Genomic DNA, 16,916 nt, shown 5'->3' with positions numbered 1-16,916 from the left:
AAAGTAACAGACACATTTCATTTAGTGTAGAGAAGGGATCTATTTGTATATTCTCTCAAGTTCAGACTTCAGAGCCTTTTTTAAAGAGATGCAACATATATTTCTTTCAGCTATTGTTTGCAACTGTTTTTTCACATTTGTTTTCCACCACTGACTTTCCGTTTCTGATAATTTTCAGATGTTTAAAGGATTTGAAAAGCTCAAGGATGTCCAGTATGTCTATACCCCTTTTGATTCGTCACTCTGTGGAGTGAAACTGGAAGCTAACAACAAAAAACAGTATCTTTTGACAGGTAAAATGTAACAAAACTAAGGTACCTATAAACCAGAAGTAACTACTTAGACTGACTTTGCAAAAATATGCCAGCCCTTGTTAAAAAATAATACATTTATGTACTAAATAATACAAAACACAATGAAATGGACAAATTGTGTAAAGCTGTAATTATACTGTGATCTTACACGTTTTCCATTCCTCATCCAACAATCCTAAAGCAGTTTCAAAGGAAGTCAAGGTCAGTAACTATGCAATGAGTAAATACGAAGCATGCCATTATTATTTGTTTAAAAACAACAGGGCTGTTCTTCCCAGGAATGCAAACATGCTTAATGAGAAAACACATGCCTACATATATGCAGATTTGGGGTTCTAAGTAATTTGAGATTTTTCTACGGAGTCCTGAAATCTAGTTTAACATACTACTCAGTTGCATCCATCCCCTCCTGGAAGATTATCAGCATCTTTTGAAAAATATGCTACTTAAATATTTTTAATTTATTCAGCATTCAATCAGTAGAATAGTTCTGTCAGTTATAATTACATTCACTGAAAGAAGCGTGAAACATGACTAACTTGGTGCGATTGGTTAAAAACCTCAGGTATTCTTGCGATTTCTTTCTAGAAAACAGTTTTATTTGCTTGCCTTATTTTTCTTATTTTCCATGCTGTAGGTCAAATTTTAAGTGATGGTAAAGTCCTCATCCATTTATGCAACTACATTGAACCATGGGATGATTTATCCTTGTCTCAAAAGAAGAGTCTTAATCAGAGATATCAAATGGGCTGTGGCTGCAAAGTAAGTATAGAATGAAACACTGTCTAATGGTGAAGGCCACCTTACAGGCAGCAGCAGTTTTCAGTGGTGGCAACTGTTCGCTTATACACTGTGCATGTTATATTATTTGAGAATAAATACCATTTTAATGAAATTTGCAATATACTGAATTAATGTACTATTTCACATTTAGATTACTACCTGTTACATGGTGCCCTGTTCCATCACTACACCAAATGAGTGCCTCTGGACAGACTGGCTGATAGAAAGAAAGCTATATGGGCACCAAGCCAAGCACTATGCCTGTATCAAGAGAAGTGATGGCACTTGCAGCTGGTACCGAGGTGGTCCTCCCCCAGAGAAAGAGTTTATAGATATCAGTGAACCTTAAAATGATCACTTCCTTAAAAGCCTTGGAGTCTAATTCCATCAAACATTGCACGCTCACAGCTTTGAACTGCCATCGTCTAATGTATCTGTTGCTTAGAAACAAAAACAAATTGTCCTGTACAGCTAAAGTACGAGTCTGTGGAATTGGCACTCATGCAAGATGAGGAACAAATCTCCTGGAGGTAGCTACTCTGTAAAGTTATGCTTTGTACAGAGAGGCTCAAGCTGAGAATGCTCCTCTGTGTCCTCTAAGGCATAACAAGTTTCCCTTTTACCAATATGAAAGTACAAGATCAAAAGAATTGCCAAAATTTGGTCCCCTATTTCTGTTAACTACAAATTAAGAGAGCCCCATGGTTTATTACAAATCTTTCCGATGAACTACGGAATGTTTTATAGAACTATTTTTTTCTGTATGAAAGTCTTGTGATACAAAAGAATTATTGTACAGTGTATATGTAAAGTATTATAACAATGTGCTATAAAAAAGCTCAGAAATCCCTGTATTTCCTTATCTGTTGAAACAAGTTGAATACTTCTGTGATTAAAACAATCTGTGCTCCATATTTTGTATGTTACTTATGTCATAGCTTTCTTTATCTACAGATAAAGTTGTAACTTTCACTGATAACTAAGTTAAAAACCAGCCTTGATAATCAAAATCCTCTTACCTAATTCAATATTTCTATGGACTAGCTATACATTGTTGAAAGAAAAGCCAGATGTTCTAATGCTTCAGCATTTTATGGAACCAAGGCAAATAACGACAGGCTAAAACTGCTTATATTTACAGAAATCGTGTCCACCATCACAGCAGCTGTAGTACTTGATAATGCCTCTCTAAATACATGAATAGGTCATTGTATTTCAGCACTGTTAAAAGTCTTGACTTTAGAAACTCCTGTAAAAATATACATGATAGATATTGCATAACTTACACAGCAAGTGATGTCTAAAAGGCTCTCAAATATTTGACTGTATCTAATAGGTTAAATTTACATTAATGTTTTTTCATTCATGAAAACCCATCATACTCTTGTCATAATGAATTTGGTTACTCATGAACTTATACTAGAGAAGCATTACAATGTATTTTGCCTTTTAGTATTTTAGTGTCTTTTATGAATTGATTACTGCAGACAGTAACTAATCTCACATCTCTTTAAGTTTACAAAAGTAATTCAATTCACAGTGGTAAAACTTAAGAAATTATTTCCATAAATGCCAAAGTTTAGACAGTTGTCCCAACTGCTTGTGTTCTAGAAACTTGATGAGAAGTGTCACGCAGGATATGAATCTGTAATAGCTGTCATTTCTGACATATTTCACATTTTCTCCACTGAATTCCTTTCACTTCGTTCCAGTTGTGGCTGGAAATTACTCTCATGTATTCCTCATATGAGAATTTAGAACAACAGGCAGAGATGTAGACAGTGCTGTTCATGTTTGGTTAGGTCAGGTCTATTTAAAGGTTTAACACAAACACTTCAGTCATTCTTGTTAACCATAGTGTGACATTTTCAGCCCATGGGCTCATTAAGAATCAGAGCTGTTATTGTCTATTAGTTCAAGGGTCCAGATTTGCAAATAGTTCCTTTAGTCTGCTATAGAGTCCCTGTAAAACCTCTGGGACTTACACTTGCAAAGATATGCACACCTCTAAGTGTATAGCAATCTCTAATTCCATTAATTTCAATGAAGTAGTAGTTTGGACATAAAATTCATCATGTCCCGTGTGTCTTGTCACACCCTAAGATATATTGTATTGGATATATAACATACACTTGCAAAAAAAAACCCTGTATAAATGATTTGTGACATATTCTGTTCATGTTTCTAATGTTTGACAACTGCATGAATACATATTTAAAGGGTAGGTTTTAAAACACTCTTGTGAGAATAAATATTCTTATTTACTTTTTTTGTGGCTAAACTTACACAATTCCAATGAAGTGCAAATGGTGCAAGGCCAACAGGAAGGCATGCTGTTGTTCCTTTGAGGAGTATTTGTCCCTTAATTGTCAGTGTTTCACTTTTTATTTAATATAAGTCAGTTTTTCTCTATTTTAATTTACAATCCTAAATTAAAACACCATGTATTTGTGCTGCCAAATATAAAGCCTAGTTCATTTTCTGCTTTGCTAAAGATAAACAAAAAATCACCTAACACTAATTTGGACCATAGACTTATTATGGTTACTTACATAAATGAAATAAAAGGGCTACATTTCTTCCAAAAAGTAACTGATATTGCAGAGACAATATTGAGAGTGCTATTTAGTCAACACTGGACATTTATATTACCAATTTACAGACAGACTTAAAAAACAGGCCTTATTTCCTCATGTCAAACCAAAACAATTTCGACAGCCTGCAAGAGCTTAATAACCATACAAAGTCTGAAGCAAGCACATGGCTAATTAATATTCTATACATGTACAGTGTAGCATTTGTTTCCAAATCCATTTTGATGTAACAGTGTCTTTTGAATAGCGCTCTGTGGCAAAAAGATATTTTTGCTTTTTTAAACTCATAGTTCTTTTTCTATCTCAGTTTTACAGTAACTAGACCTTAAACTTAACTAGCCCAACTCAGATTGACTTCTCTATGTACCTTGTAAAAATAAATGTTTTCTTCGATATTTATGAACAAACTGTAATATGAATGTATGCCATAATTAGTTTAAAAAACATTTTATATTCAATCTGCCATGAAATATCCTATATGAGGTGTTCCAAAATTAATGGCTATCCACTTTGATTTCTGTCTGAGCATAAATTTGGCCAAACTTACAACAATGGATGGTACAAAGATTATTTTTTTCTCATATCAAAAAATACGGCAAGAAAAGCTTTACAAAAAAACCCTCTCAGAATGAGTTTTTATTTTCCCTGCAATTCAACACTGATGAAGATTAATAAAAGGATTTATTTACAATGTGGCATTCTGAATATGTTATTTTCCGATCAAGATTTTTACTGTAGTGGCATTGATATATTATCAACAGCAGATTATTTTTACATCATTTTATTTTTACTTTTTGAAACTGTGTATGTACTATATGAAAAGTTAGAGCATAAATATAGCCTGGTACAACATTTCATTTTAATTTGAAAATTATTCATATGACTCATGATAAGAGTAGAAAAAAGAATGGAGAAAGAAGATTGTACAGGTGAATGGTGGATAAAACTACACCATTATTATTGCTGGCTTTTTCTCAATGTTCCAGTTAAGTTTTAATTAAATTGTCCAACAATTACGTTGAAAAAGCTGTTTGGTGGTTTGTTTGTTTGGTTTTTTTTTTATGACAGAGAACATAAGAAGTGGGAATGTAGTGAAAGAAAGGGAACTAATTACTGAGGGAAAGGCTGTAGATATGACTCAACTAGCAATGAGTTCAAAAAGCCTTACAGCATTTTGTATAGTTTTAATCAGTTTGAGATGAATGTTTCTGTTTCAAAAAGTGTTTCATTAAAGCAGCTCCATTTTTACACAAAAGAATGGCATCTTTGTTGATTTACCTTTTATTGCCGCCTAAAGACTCAGTACAAATGATCACCAGAGTATGAAAGAAGCAAAAGAAAGAGAAGCACAACCATACCTCTGGCATGCTCAGCTGAAAACTCAATTCACAGAGATTTGGAGTTTTCCTCTGCTCTCCCCCCACACCCCCCCACAGCTGGTTTGCAGTGGAGGGGAGGGAGAGAGGTCTAGGTTACAATTTGGAGAATAAGAAGGGAAGGAGCAAACACAAGAGGAACTAAAAAAAAAATATTTTGAACTGTAAATACCAAATTCTCTAAAAGTAAATGCAAATAAGGCCAGCTATTAATAAACAGTGTTTAAAACCCAAGAAAATTTAAATAGCACAATATGATTTCAGTTAATCAACTAGAAGATGCTGGTATCCAGATAATTTAAAAATCTATTCTAGAAATTTGAATAAAATGTTATCTTGTATCAAGTTGCCTGATTATTTTTCAAGCCACAAAGCTCCAAATAATTTCTTCAGAAGGAGAAAACAAACAAACGAGCTTCATCACGATCAGTTATTACAGCAACCTCTAAACCATGTATGACAGTGCAATATCAAAATACATTCATTTTCTCTAGATTAACATTCATTACAGAAATATGTAAAAAAATTACTCAGCTGTGGAGAACATTAACATTCAAAAGTTCAAACAAAAGACAAGTAACATCAGTTCAGACATTAATTAGCAATGTAGAGGAACAAAGGGGGAAAAACCCCACTCAGTTGTTATAGTTTTAAGCAAAATATATCTTGTAAGTAATATACACATTATCTTGTTTGTGTTCTCTTAGTGAATTTGAATACAATCAGTTGTTAAAGACAGCAGTTTGCAACTGAACTGGTAGACCATCAACAGGGCCATACTATGCAAAACCTAAAAGCTAACACATTGATTCTTGTCCCAGAATTATAGGATATTTTCTTTGTTTCTATGTACTGCAATTTAGCAATGCATTAAAAAGGACTGCCTTTTCAATAAAATCATAGAATAACTCAAGTTGGATCCATAAGGATCACCGAGTCCAACTCCCTGCTCCTTGCAGGACTGCCTAAAACTAAACCATATGACGAAGAGCATCGTCCAGATGCTCCTTGGACTCTTGACAGGCTTGGTGCCGTGACCACTTCCCTGGGGAGCCTGAATAATAGCTGATCAAATAACGAAGAAAGAACAATATATTGTGTGCAGGAAATTATAAGCCAGCTTTAATCTTGGACATTCTCATGAAAATAAAGATATATAAAACATTACTATTTAAAAAAGCATCTTTCAAAATAGAAGATGTGGTTCTGCCTCTCCACCTGTTATGAATGAATCCATAAGGCATAAACCACTTCCTTTGCATAAAATAAGTAAATTGTTTATAAAGTTGTACATTTTCCTGACAAATCCATCAACAAAACCCCCTTCCCTTCTGAAAAGAATCGACTGTCTGGGACAATATTTAGATCTCTGCTCCAGATCAGTACCATTCTCCTTTGGCTCTACAAAACTTCTGTGAGCAAATTTACTAAATACGTACTGTGGTGAAAGCTCTTTTCAGTAGTGTCATATGTGACAAGAGAAGTGGAAACATCTGTGAGTTAATAGTCCAAAGAGACCAGAGAGAAATGAGAAAGCAGTATGAAGAGCCATCCTGCCACTCTTGTAAGACATCAAAAAATACAGCAGAACTGCACCATGCTGTGTTTATTACCAAAAGATGAGACAGATGTGGGAGAAAGAAGACTTCAGAAGAAATCTTAGTCAACTGCTGTCACTGATGCTTATCTTAGATGCCACCTATGATAACGAAGCGCTAGCCAGAGTCTCAATACAGACACACAGCAATTACAGCTTGGGGACCTTACATAAACAGCTAACTAATGTATTTATCACAACCTTGCAATGGTACTTGGATCACAGCTGTGTGACATATGCTGACTGGACTATTTTCTAAAAATAATTGATGCTTCTCTGCTAGTCTATTCAATCAGCAAATAGCCTCCCCTCCAGTTTCTCTCAGTGCTGAAAGTATTTCCTCTGGAAAAATATACTCAGGAAAGAATTTCTGTTTAGAAACTGCAGAAAAGTAAGAAAAACATGTCTGTAGCATAAGACGGGTCATGAGTAAAGGTCAGAAGTGTTATTTTTATGAATGCCTTTCTGTCTGTAAAGGACTGGGAATCAAAGTCAGCTCAGGTACATGAAGATCACAATTCATAAAGACCCTGATTTTAGATGAGTTCAAAGTTCTACACTGGCAGGCACATAGCTTTGTGCATCATCTACAAAGATAATAAACACTTTGAACATGTCATAAAGGACTAGGCTGAAAACAAACCATAAAAGTAACTCTTGCACTTTAATAGTTGTTCAGTGTATTCACAAGCATTTAATCTCTTCAAGATCTGAAGCTGGCTAGCTGAAAAATTACTACCTTCACATCTGAAAATCTTCCAGTTAACCATCACAATGCTTTCAAGTGGTCACCCAGTCTCATCCCTCTGAAAGCTTCCAAAATGGCTTTTAAAATAGACAGTATATGGGAAAATGAATCGTGTGTTTACAGTTCCTGTTTTACAGAGAGAGTAAACAAATTTAGTATTGGTATTTGCACGTACCATTTCCTTGTGATTTGGATAGAACGTTTGTTCAATTAAAGGGAACTTCTCTGGACCCAAAGTTTTGTAGACAGACACCAGCTGGGCAAACTGTAAAATAAAGCAAAACAAAACAAAAAGCTTAGGAGAGAAACCACATTCTACCAAAATTATTTTATACTGTCATTTTGCTTTGTGTCTTTGGCGTTTCATAAACTCAGCAAATACACATACACAGGATCACAGAATCATTTGGGTTGGAAAAGACCCTTGGGATCATCGAGTTACACACTTTCTCTCTCCTCCTCTCACTGCACACCTTTTTAATCTATCCAAGCTATGACTTCATACACACACAGAGCAACAAAGAACAATACCTCTACGAGTTAAGCTCCATGTGGACAGAAAATGGAATATGTCAGAATACTGGTTTTCAGATACTTCATTTTTAATGTATTTTAAGCTGATTTTGAGATAATAAAATCATTACAATTTTGCATTTTCTACCGTCTTTAATCTAAAGATCAGGCATATTTCACATTACTTTAGCCTCTGGCACTTCACTGACATTGAAACGCAATTTTGCAAAACTGGCCAAGAGAGAAAAGCAATAACTATGTCATACGTAACAAGTCAGGTGAAGAACAAACAAGAGAATTATAGTGTCCTAGGCTCTAGCCATTTACCATAGCCACATGGCCATTCTTCCACAACCAGCAAAGATGCTGATAATTCAAACAGCTACATGTTAGCAGAAACATTTCTATTAATGTTTTCTGTCTGGGCCTTTTCTCTGATGTATCCAGTCCACCTATATGCTGGACTGTAGTAACAATACAGAAAGCAAAACAACATTTAAACACAAAACCACAAAGAATTCTTTATTAAATAGAAATGTATTTTGGGGCTGTTCTTTCTCTGTAGTGGACAAATCAACTCTTCTGTTGTAACAGCTCAAAAACTAAATCACTCTTGAAATCACGGCTTAGCAAGCGAGGTTTCTAGGGAGCAGGACGACTTTGGCAGTCAGAAGACCACTATTGTTTCAAGACTCCAAAGCTCTGGCTTGTACATGCCTGTGATGTGTTTAATTGTCATTATGCCAACATGAGACATAAACAACTTAGCACAACAGTTTGAATAGTGGGATTTGCTGGTTACAAACAGGAAAAAAGCAAAGAACAATAGAACTCTGTCCATAATGCAGTTTGATCAAATACCTACTCTGTTAATGCAATTTAGGTTTCAGGGACAGTAAAAACTGTTTAAAGGGAAAAAAAAATTATGAAAGCTTAGCATCGCTTTTCCAGCTGGCATAGAGAATTTGTTTAATTTAGTGGTGTTTACTTAGGTTTGGTAAAACACATATTTGAATTTTGAAGTCCAGTGGAAAATACCTTAATGATGAGTAGTTTTCACCAAAAGCTTAAGAAATTCTAGTTGGATAGTGTGCTGTACAAAACAGACCTCAAGGAAATGAAATATTATCACAGCTACCAAAATAAGGTGGTTTGCAAATAGGATTCCTGGCAATTTACTATTTATTTCTGTCCTCATCCAAGATCCAAATTCAAAATATCATAAGGAAATACTACCTATTAAACACATGATTTGTGACAAACTCTCATGTTAAAATAAATCTATTTGCCTATCTTTAAGTAAAAACCTTTTTTAAAAAACTCCGACTTTTTCCTGCGATTCTTTCCCTGTTTTCTTTTCCACTTTCACTGAAAGCAAGCAAAAGACAGTGAGAAACCAACACTATTTGTAGGGGTCGTGGTATTTGTTCGAGATAAGAAAGCTATAATTCCGACTAATACTAGCAAATGTTTGTTTACATCAAATAGTATCAAGGCCAGATAATACACATGTATCACTCTAAAGTACCGTCTAATCTAGTAATTAAGATATGAAATAGCAAGTAGGAAAAGCAGATTTAAATTTCCTGAGGCAGAGGGGAGAAATAACTCAGATTTCCCACAGCCAGGCAGCCAGCGTGAGTGATTTATCCTTTGCCCCTCCTGGGACACTGTTTCACCTGTGTGTTTATAATTTTAGGAATCTCTTATCAAAATTTTCTTCCCCCCCCCCCCCCCCCCCCCCCCCAATTTATAAATTCAACCCAAATTCACATAAGTTTTTGGTATTCTAATTGTACATCCTTAATTTGATACAAATATTTCCTATTTTCCTTGATTCCTACCGGGCAATTTATGAAAAGGAATTAAACATGTTTTCTATCAGTTTATAAGTATGATCTGGACTGTGCCTTTTTACATTTTCCTTTTGAGCAGCTGAGCCAAACAAACATCAGTTACACAGACTGAAGCAAAAAAAACCACTTCTGAAAATCCTGGTGTATCAGGACAATTTGGAAGCTATGCAGAGTTTACAAATAGGCTGAATATAGAATACTACATTACATGCTTTTCTACCCAGTGTTTTCAGATAATGTTCATCAAGGGATGTTCATGAAATAGAGAATACTGGTAGAGCCACTCTCTATTTAAATACAGTACTTTTATGGATGCTGAAAACCCTGGGAGATTTTACGATTATCTAAAAATGAAACTCAGAGCTTAGTATTTCAGCAGGAGTCTTTTCAACAGCTTAAGAAAAAAGAAGAAAGCAAAAAAAGTTCTTTTCGGTCTTATTTTAGCTAACTGAATTTACTTCTTATTTTCAAATTTTGCAGGCATATATATTCTCAGGAATATATTCACGGTTTTGAGATTATCTTTTACAAAGGAAAATAGTGGGATTTTTTAACCTTCTTTGTAATGTCAGCTCTTCTCTTTTCTACTAGGGATTAGATGCTTTCACATCTAGGCCTACAGATTGTTGTTCCATAAAAGAACAGGAGAGCGCCAGCTGTACTTTTGCTCCTCTCCAACAAAGTAAGATACAGATAAGAGGAAATACTTAGTCAAAAAAGATACTTATTGCCTTTGATTTCATATAAAAGCTTTATGGGGTTTCATCACACTAAGAATGGAACGCTATAAATTTGACTGCACAGACTGCACTGTAATCAAGCAGCGCACAGTTACAAAAAATCACTTGGCTAACTTCATAAAGATTTGAGTAACGATGTTGCTAATCACTTTAGAAGAGTTAAAATGTGCTTAATTACATGCATGTCATCCCTGAAATGCTCAGATTTTTTTCCTGAACTGCACAAATTTTTTCCTCGAAGATAATTAGATATATTTAAAATTAATTACTCCAGATGGTGCTTTGTGTCACCTTTAATTCCCACAAGATTAGTCTCTCTTGCCAGACTGAAGGCAAGAGCCCATTGTGCATTCCAGTGGGGAATTTCCTGGTATGCTGAATAAGATTTCCATGCAACGAAATACTTCACATTTGCCTGTACAGTTCTTCCCCATTAGGGAAGTACCACTGAGCTGTGTATTATAAAACCTTTTCTGTCAGAGATTTTCCTTTACTGTGAGTATTCATTACCTGTCCTCTTTACAAGTTAAGGCTTGCTTCCACCAACAGTGGAAGAACTCCAACTGGCCATCTAACACTTCATAGCAACAACTAAAATGATCACAAAATTCTCTGGATAGTCTGTTTCACCAAAACAGATGAGCTGGCATTCTCTAGGACTAAAGAAACAGGAAAACTTTGATGGGTGAACACTTTTTGAATCCCTCTGTCAAAGAAATAGCACTTTTAGCTGAGATTTAACTTATGTTTGACTGCGCTAAGGTGTGGGCAATCTAAAGACTGAAGAAATTCCATGCAATAGCGGTTTACTTCTGGATTTCCGTCCATGTAAATTTGCCTTTTAGCAAATGTATTACATGTGTATCAGTGTTTGTGGGTGAAATTACTAAAATAAAATTTCCAAGTTTCTAATAACTTAATATTCAGTATTGCTGCCAGCTTTCTTTGAACATGCATTACTTAAAATCAGATGATGCAAAACAGTTTAAAGATGGGGTTGTTATGCTGATGAAACGTTTAGACAGAGTAAAAGCTTCATCCTACTGTATACTTTAAATCATTCCTTTATAAGACTAAGAACTGATGAAAGACAGCTTTCCATGGAAATGCTGTAGAGGTTCCTAGCATTTCTCTGTGAAATGCGCACTAAATAATGCCTGGATATATATATCACTACATGTGAGCACGGATGGGTGCCTCAGCAATTGGATTTTTCCTTTTAATATACAAAGGGAAGCTCCCTTTTCCCTACGATAGCCTGCAGAGGTCTCTTGTAGGGTCTGTAGGTTCTGAAGCTGAAAGATGAGCTGGTTTACATTATGGGCTAGTTTATGCTACATTTCTGCTATAGGAAACTAATAAAGATGATGACACATGGACTTTTTTATCCCCTTCAGATGGCATGGAAAAATGTCTTGAAGTCCATTTTCAGACTGAAATGTTCATTTTTAGGCTGAGGCTTGGAAATATAGAGGGTTGTTCCAGAAAAACATGATTTTCTTGTAAGAAATGTTCAAAAGCACAGACTAAATACCATTAGAACAGACATGTCCTTGGTGGCCAACGGGTTGAGACACAAACATCATAGACCCTTCAGAGGGAGAAGAAATTAAGCAGTTGTGTGGAAGGGGCTAGGAGGGTACATTTGACAATTTGACACATGTACTCTGTGGGAGTCAATTTACTCTAACCAAGATTTTTCACTCTGCCTGCATTTTAAACAGAGTTTCTGTGGGGTTTGATTTATTTTTTTAGAAATTACTATTACCTGGAGAGTATTGATGTTACTCTTTTTAAGGTTTTCATGTGCTTTTTTGTTGCAATTGGCATACATTTCTTCTATTATGCTTTAGTAAACATTCAAGGCTTTCCCAGAAGGCTGAGTACATACACATTTGATTTGCTATTTGATACGTAATACGAGAATCAAGGGGAACAGACTGCTGACTGTAGCTTACGTACTTCTTTCTGTCAGCAGGAGCTGACAGACAACTTAATGAAAGTATTCAAACTTTCAAAGTCAATTCAGAGTTTGACATGGCAACTGAACAATGAAACATCGCCTACAAATCAGTCTGGGCACATTAACAGAATGAGAAAAGATGGGAACAGACAAAAGAACTTGATGTTCCTCCAATAGTTTTCCATTATTACAGTGCAAAGCCAAAGACAACACAGTTGGACTATGAATGGAAAGATAACTTATATGGACCCTGCATCATAATTCAAGTGGTAGTTTTATAACACAGATGAGTTGTTTCCTAACCCTTTTGCAGCCCAGCCTCACGCAAGAGCACGGTGATGATCTCTGCCTCATCCAGCTGAGTTGCTCTCCCCCACCGCTTTTTTTATTTAAGTCCTGCTGCTTGACTCATCATTCTGGGCAGCCTCTCTTCCTTCCACCTTTAACTACAGCTGATATTTGCTCACCTTCTGTATCTCCAGCTCCCTCCTTACCCTCTAGGGTACTTGTCTACATCTACTGAGATAGTGTTACTAAGCCTGTGTGGATTGTGCTGACCCTTTCCAGAACTATTTGTGTTGTCTGCTCCATGTTATCCGGAATGTCCAAAGGCATTTATTTGGCTTCTACACCTCTCCTGCAGCATGAGTACTGCAGCCTGTACTACCTCTGAGAAACACACCTCTCCAATTGCTAACCACTGCTGTAATTAACTGCTGGAATATTTTCACATCAGAATTACATCTGATGAGATACAAAAACCATTAAGAATTTCTACAGGATGGAAAAAAAAAAAAAGCCTTAAATAAAAACCTCATGCCCTTGAAAGAACTCTGCGCAGAGCTCTTACAAATTACCAGAATGCATCCATGAGAGGAAAATAAAAGTTTTCTACAACAGTTACAAAAGCAGGATTTAAAAAAAATAAAGCAACCAAAAAATAGAAGAGGATCACAGTCAGAGACATAAACCCATTTAATCTTGTCTTGCAAAGTTGAGTAGCAAGGCATCTGGCAATGAGAAACACCTTGGCTAATGAAAGAGATGGTGACAAAATGTATAAACAGTGAGGAAAGTGAGATTTAAGGAAGATATGTGGATTAAAATGAAGGAAAAATAGCCTATGAGCATAAAAGGTAGAAAACAGATTAGAAAAGAAGAAAAAAATTAGCAAAAATTAGTACTGTGAGGCCTAGATCAAGAGACCTTCTGGAACTTTTTATTCCAGAATGAAAAGTTACAGAGGAAAAAAAAGAAGTTTATGGAACTGAGTCATTCAAATAAAAGCTATGAGGACTCCTTCTTGGGTGCCCTTGGCAGCAATGAGAATGTGCAGTTTATTCCACTATTATGGGAACATTGAGTTCAGTGTCCTGTTCAAGGAAACATTTGTGCACCTGTTTATTTTAATGGGACTTGGGCATGTGCTTAAGCACTTCTGAAAAGGGTTTGTGGCTCACTACAATAAAAAGAGATTTATTGTTCTGTGGTTTTCTTTAGAGATACTAAGATCCTGAGACTTCCCAGTTAAAACAGTAAGTTTTTGTAAAAATACTGAATTCAACAAAACTTCACAGTAGAAGAAGAAATCTATCTTTTAATGCAAACTGTGTTTTTGCAGATATAGCCCTCCCATATTAATTGTTAAGGAGTCTTGCAGTTAACGACATTTTGTGCAGGTGTTCAGGTGTGTCTGTATGAAGTTATATTCAGGAAGAAAGCATTATTTATGTAAATAACCATTGAAGAAAGAAGCAAACCCCTTAAATTAAACATACTATTAAACTTTTTTTTTTCTTTCTCTTAAGTTGTACATGGATGCGATCATGTGCATCTACAACTATGTTCATAGAATTCAAACTCAGTCAAACTTGGCTTCTTACCTACATGGACTTTTCTGTGCTGAGATCCTTTCCTCATTTCAACAAAAGAAGGAAATCTGGAAAACTTTTTCACAGATTATCTACTGACAAAGATGAATGGTAGAATGCTCAGACAAGACCAGATTAGACAAGACCTCAGACAAGACCAGGTTAGACAAGACCAGCCAACATTCTCTCTTTTCAGCCCAGCACAGAAAGTCAGAGGACTTCTCTGAGGTGGCCAGCATCCAAACAGTGCAATACTTTATAGCATTTTAAACTAAACCATAAACTAAAGAAGATATTTCACAGGTGTTTAAGTTACTACATCTCATAAAAGAAACAATGACAAGTACATTTTACATCCATTTCAGATGTGAACTGGAGCTAAGAATAGAAGATAAATATAAAGCAATGACAGCAAGGAAATCAGATGGCAACAAGCAGCACTGGTGGAAGTTTTGAAGATACGTGAGAGAACAATACTTGTGTAGAGGGAGAGATGGGACAGTAAGGAGTGGGGAATTCGATGGGGGTGACAGCACAATGGGAGGGATTTTCCTGGATGGGTGACAAATTCCCTTTTCAGGAAGGAAAGTCTAGTCTCCCGATTCTCCTCATCACTGTGTCACCACAGTCATATATAGAAGAAGCACATATAATCTCTACCTAGGTTGTGGCTAGAAAAAGTTATCTTCTCAGGTACTTCAATGGGGAAATCTAACACACAGGTTTCCTTTTTAATTAAATATTAAGATCTCACAGGACATCAAACAATTTCCATAATCTGGCCTTCAATTACAAATATTTGTCTAAGCAAGAACAGAACAAAGGTTTTGAATTTCAATACTGTGGCAGGAACAGCAGATAATACAAAGGATATGAACCACAGCTTTATAGTCCTGGTTTTCAGATTAATTTTACAGCCTTAATTTAAATAGTTTCTTTCAGTAGAAGGTAAGAAATGGTTAAAAGTCTGTTTCAATTTTCTGCCATTAGAAATGTTCAATGCAATGAAAGTCTGTAATGGATGTCAAGAGCTTCCACCACTGCTCTTTAATGTGGAGAAGAATAGGGCAAAGTGACAACAACCTACCACAAAATACAAGAATGCAGTACAAAACCTGAGTCTACTTTTTCATTAAATTAGCCTCATGGCAGTAAATGCTGGTCAAAGCAAAATATATAAATATACACTCGGTTTATATATAAAGTATTTCATAGTTCAAGCAAAGCTTGATGAATATAGAGCTGGAAGAATCACTTGCTGTATGGAAAAGAAATTGCCACCACACTGAGGTGCCATTTCTAAAGGGTCTCTGCTTTTTTCGAGGAACTTCAAGTGGGGTTATATATTTTAGGAAAGCAAAATCATTAAGCAAGACTGCAATATTCCCTTTCTATTTCAAGAATAGATTAAATTTAAAATAGCTCTATAAAGAAGGCAAGAGGAAAACACACTACTAGGTTTAATACATTTAGATTTCCTTGCTATACATTTAAATTAACAACTATTTATGAACTTCACAAAAAGCTTAAAATGTTTTCACCTTCCTTCTGACACAGTTTTGTGAATTTACTTGCAGGTCTCGCACTGCAAATCCATCAACATGTTTTGCTTTAACTGGCAGTCTGAGCAAAGTGGCCAAAATCTTCACTGGCTGACAGAGAATTAAACTATGCTTTTTTTATGCTTAAGAAAGTTCTGCTCGGATCAGTGCTGGAAGAATAGCACATGTGGACAGTTTGTTCCCTGGCTGCCCTATAGATACACAGACCTCTGCCTTCACTATGTCTGTAAAGCCAATACCCTTCATACAAATAAAACCCACAAAACTGGGTTTAGAAAGGCATCTAGCGTTCATGTAAATATTCACAAATAGACAAATTGAATTTGTTAGGAGATTACCTCACATTATCACATGAAGCTGTCCGAACTTTACTACCCATGTGATTGTGTCCAGCACCTAAGAAAGAAGCTCTGTGCTGCTTGACTGAGACAGACAGCACCTGGCTTCCAGTCCTGAAGCAAAAGAAAGGAACTGCTCTTGCTACAGTGCTTTCCTCAGGTGTAAGGGTAGGAAAAAGCCACTGTTTGGGTGGGCTCTGCCTGCCCAGTGTCCCTGACTTTATCTATTAAGTAGATCAGTCTTGCCAGAACAGCTGAAACAACAAGAAAGTTCAATGCTGGCTCTAGGTTTCATCTAATGAAATAGGTAAAACTATAGCTACTGACTAACATACAGGTCTTAACTTTTCTAAAGTTAACGGACACTTAAATATGAACATTCCTAAATGTCTTCCCTATCTGAATGGAAGCCAGATTGCAGCTATGCATTCTTTAGTCTTGACCTTCAATAAGATCCTCTCTGCCATATAGAGGAGGGCAATAACCAGCCAAATTCTAGCCCATTGTTCAGCATTACTGTACAAATCTTAATTTTGGTAATGAGCACAGACTTTTCATATAGTGTAATATTCTATTTGGTAAGAAATGTATCATTTCTTACCCTAAACCATACATGGAATAGCATTGAAAGGTCTCATAGATGTGGACCTTTGCCTACAAT

At 35.8% G+C, this 16,916-nt stretch overlaps 2 protein-coding genes across 2 annotated transcripts in view; one reads left to right on the top strand and one right to left on the bottom strand.

Annotated features, from left to right (window-relative positions):
- TIMP4 (TIMP metallopeptidase inhibitor 4) overlaps positions 1–4,382 on the top strand; it is a 29,800-nt gene extending 25,418 nt beyond the window's left edge. The window contains exons 3-5 of the mRNA XM_074914353.1: positions 179–293; positions 952–1,076; positions 1,249–4,382. Coding sequence (XP_074770454.1) covers positions 179–293; positions 952–1,076; positions 1,249–1,446 — 438 coding nt within the window. The 3' untranslated portion in view covers positions 1,447–4,382. The remainder of the gene's footprint in view (positions 1–178; positions 294–951; positions 1,077–1,248) is intronic.
- Positions 1–16,916, bottom strand: part of SYN2 (synapsin II) — a 191,284-nt gene that overhangs the window by 89,085 nt on the left and 85,283 nt on the right. The window contains exon 5 of the mRNA XM_074914213.1: positions 7,588–7,677. Coding sequence (XP_074770314.1) covers positions 7,588–7,677 — 90 coding nt within the window. The remainder of the gene's footprint in view (positions 1–7,587; positions 7,678–16,916) is intronic.

This window comes from Athene noctua, chromosome 10 (genome assembly GCF_965140245.1).
Source record: "Athene noctua chromosome 10, bAthNoc1.hap1.1, whole genome shotgun sequence".
Classification (NCBI taxonomy): Eukaryota; Metazoa; Chordata; class Aves; order Strigiformes; family Strigidae; genus Athene; species Athene noctua.
Note: the sequence above shows the minus strand (reverse complement) of the source record. Positions and strands in the feature narration are given on the sequence as shown.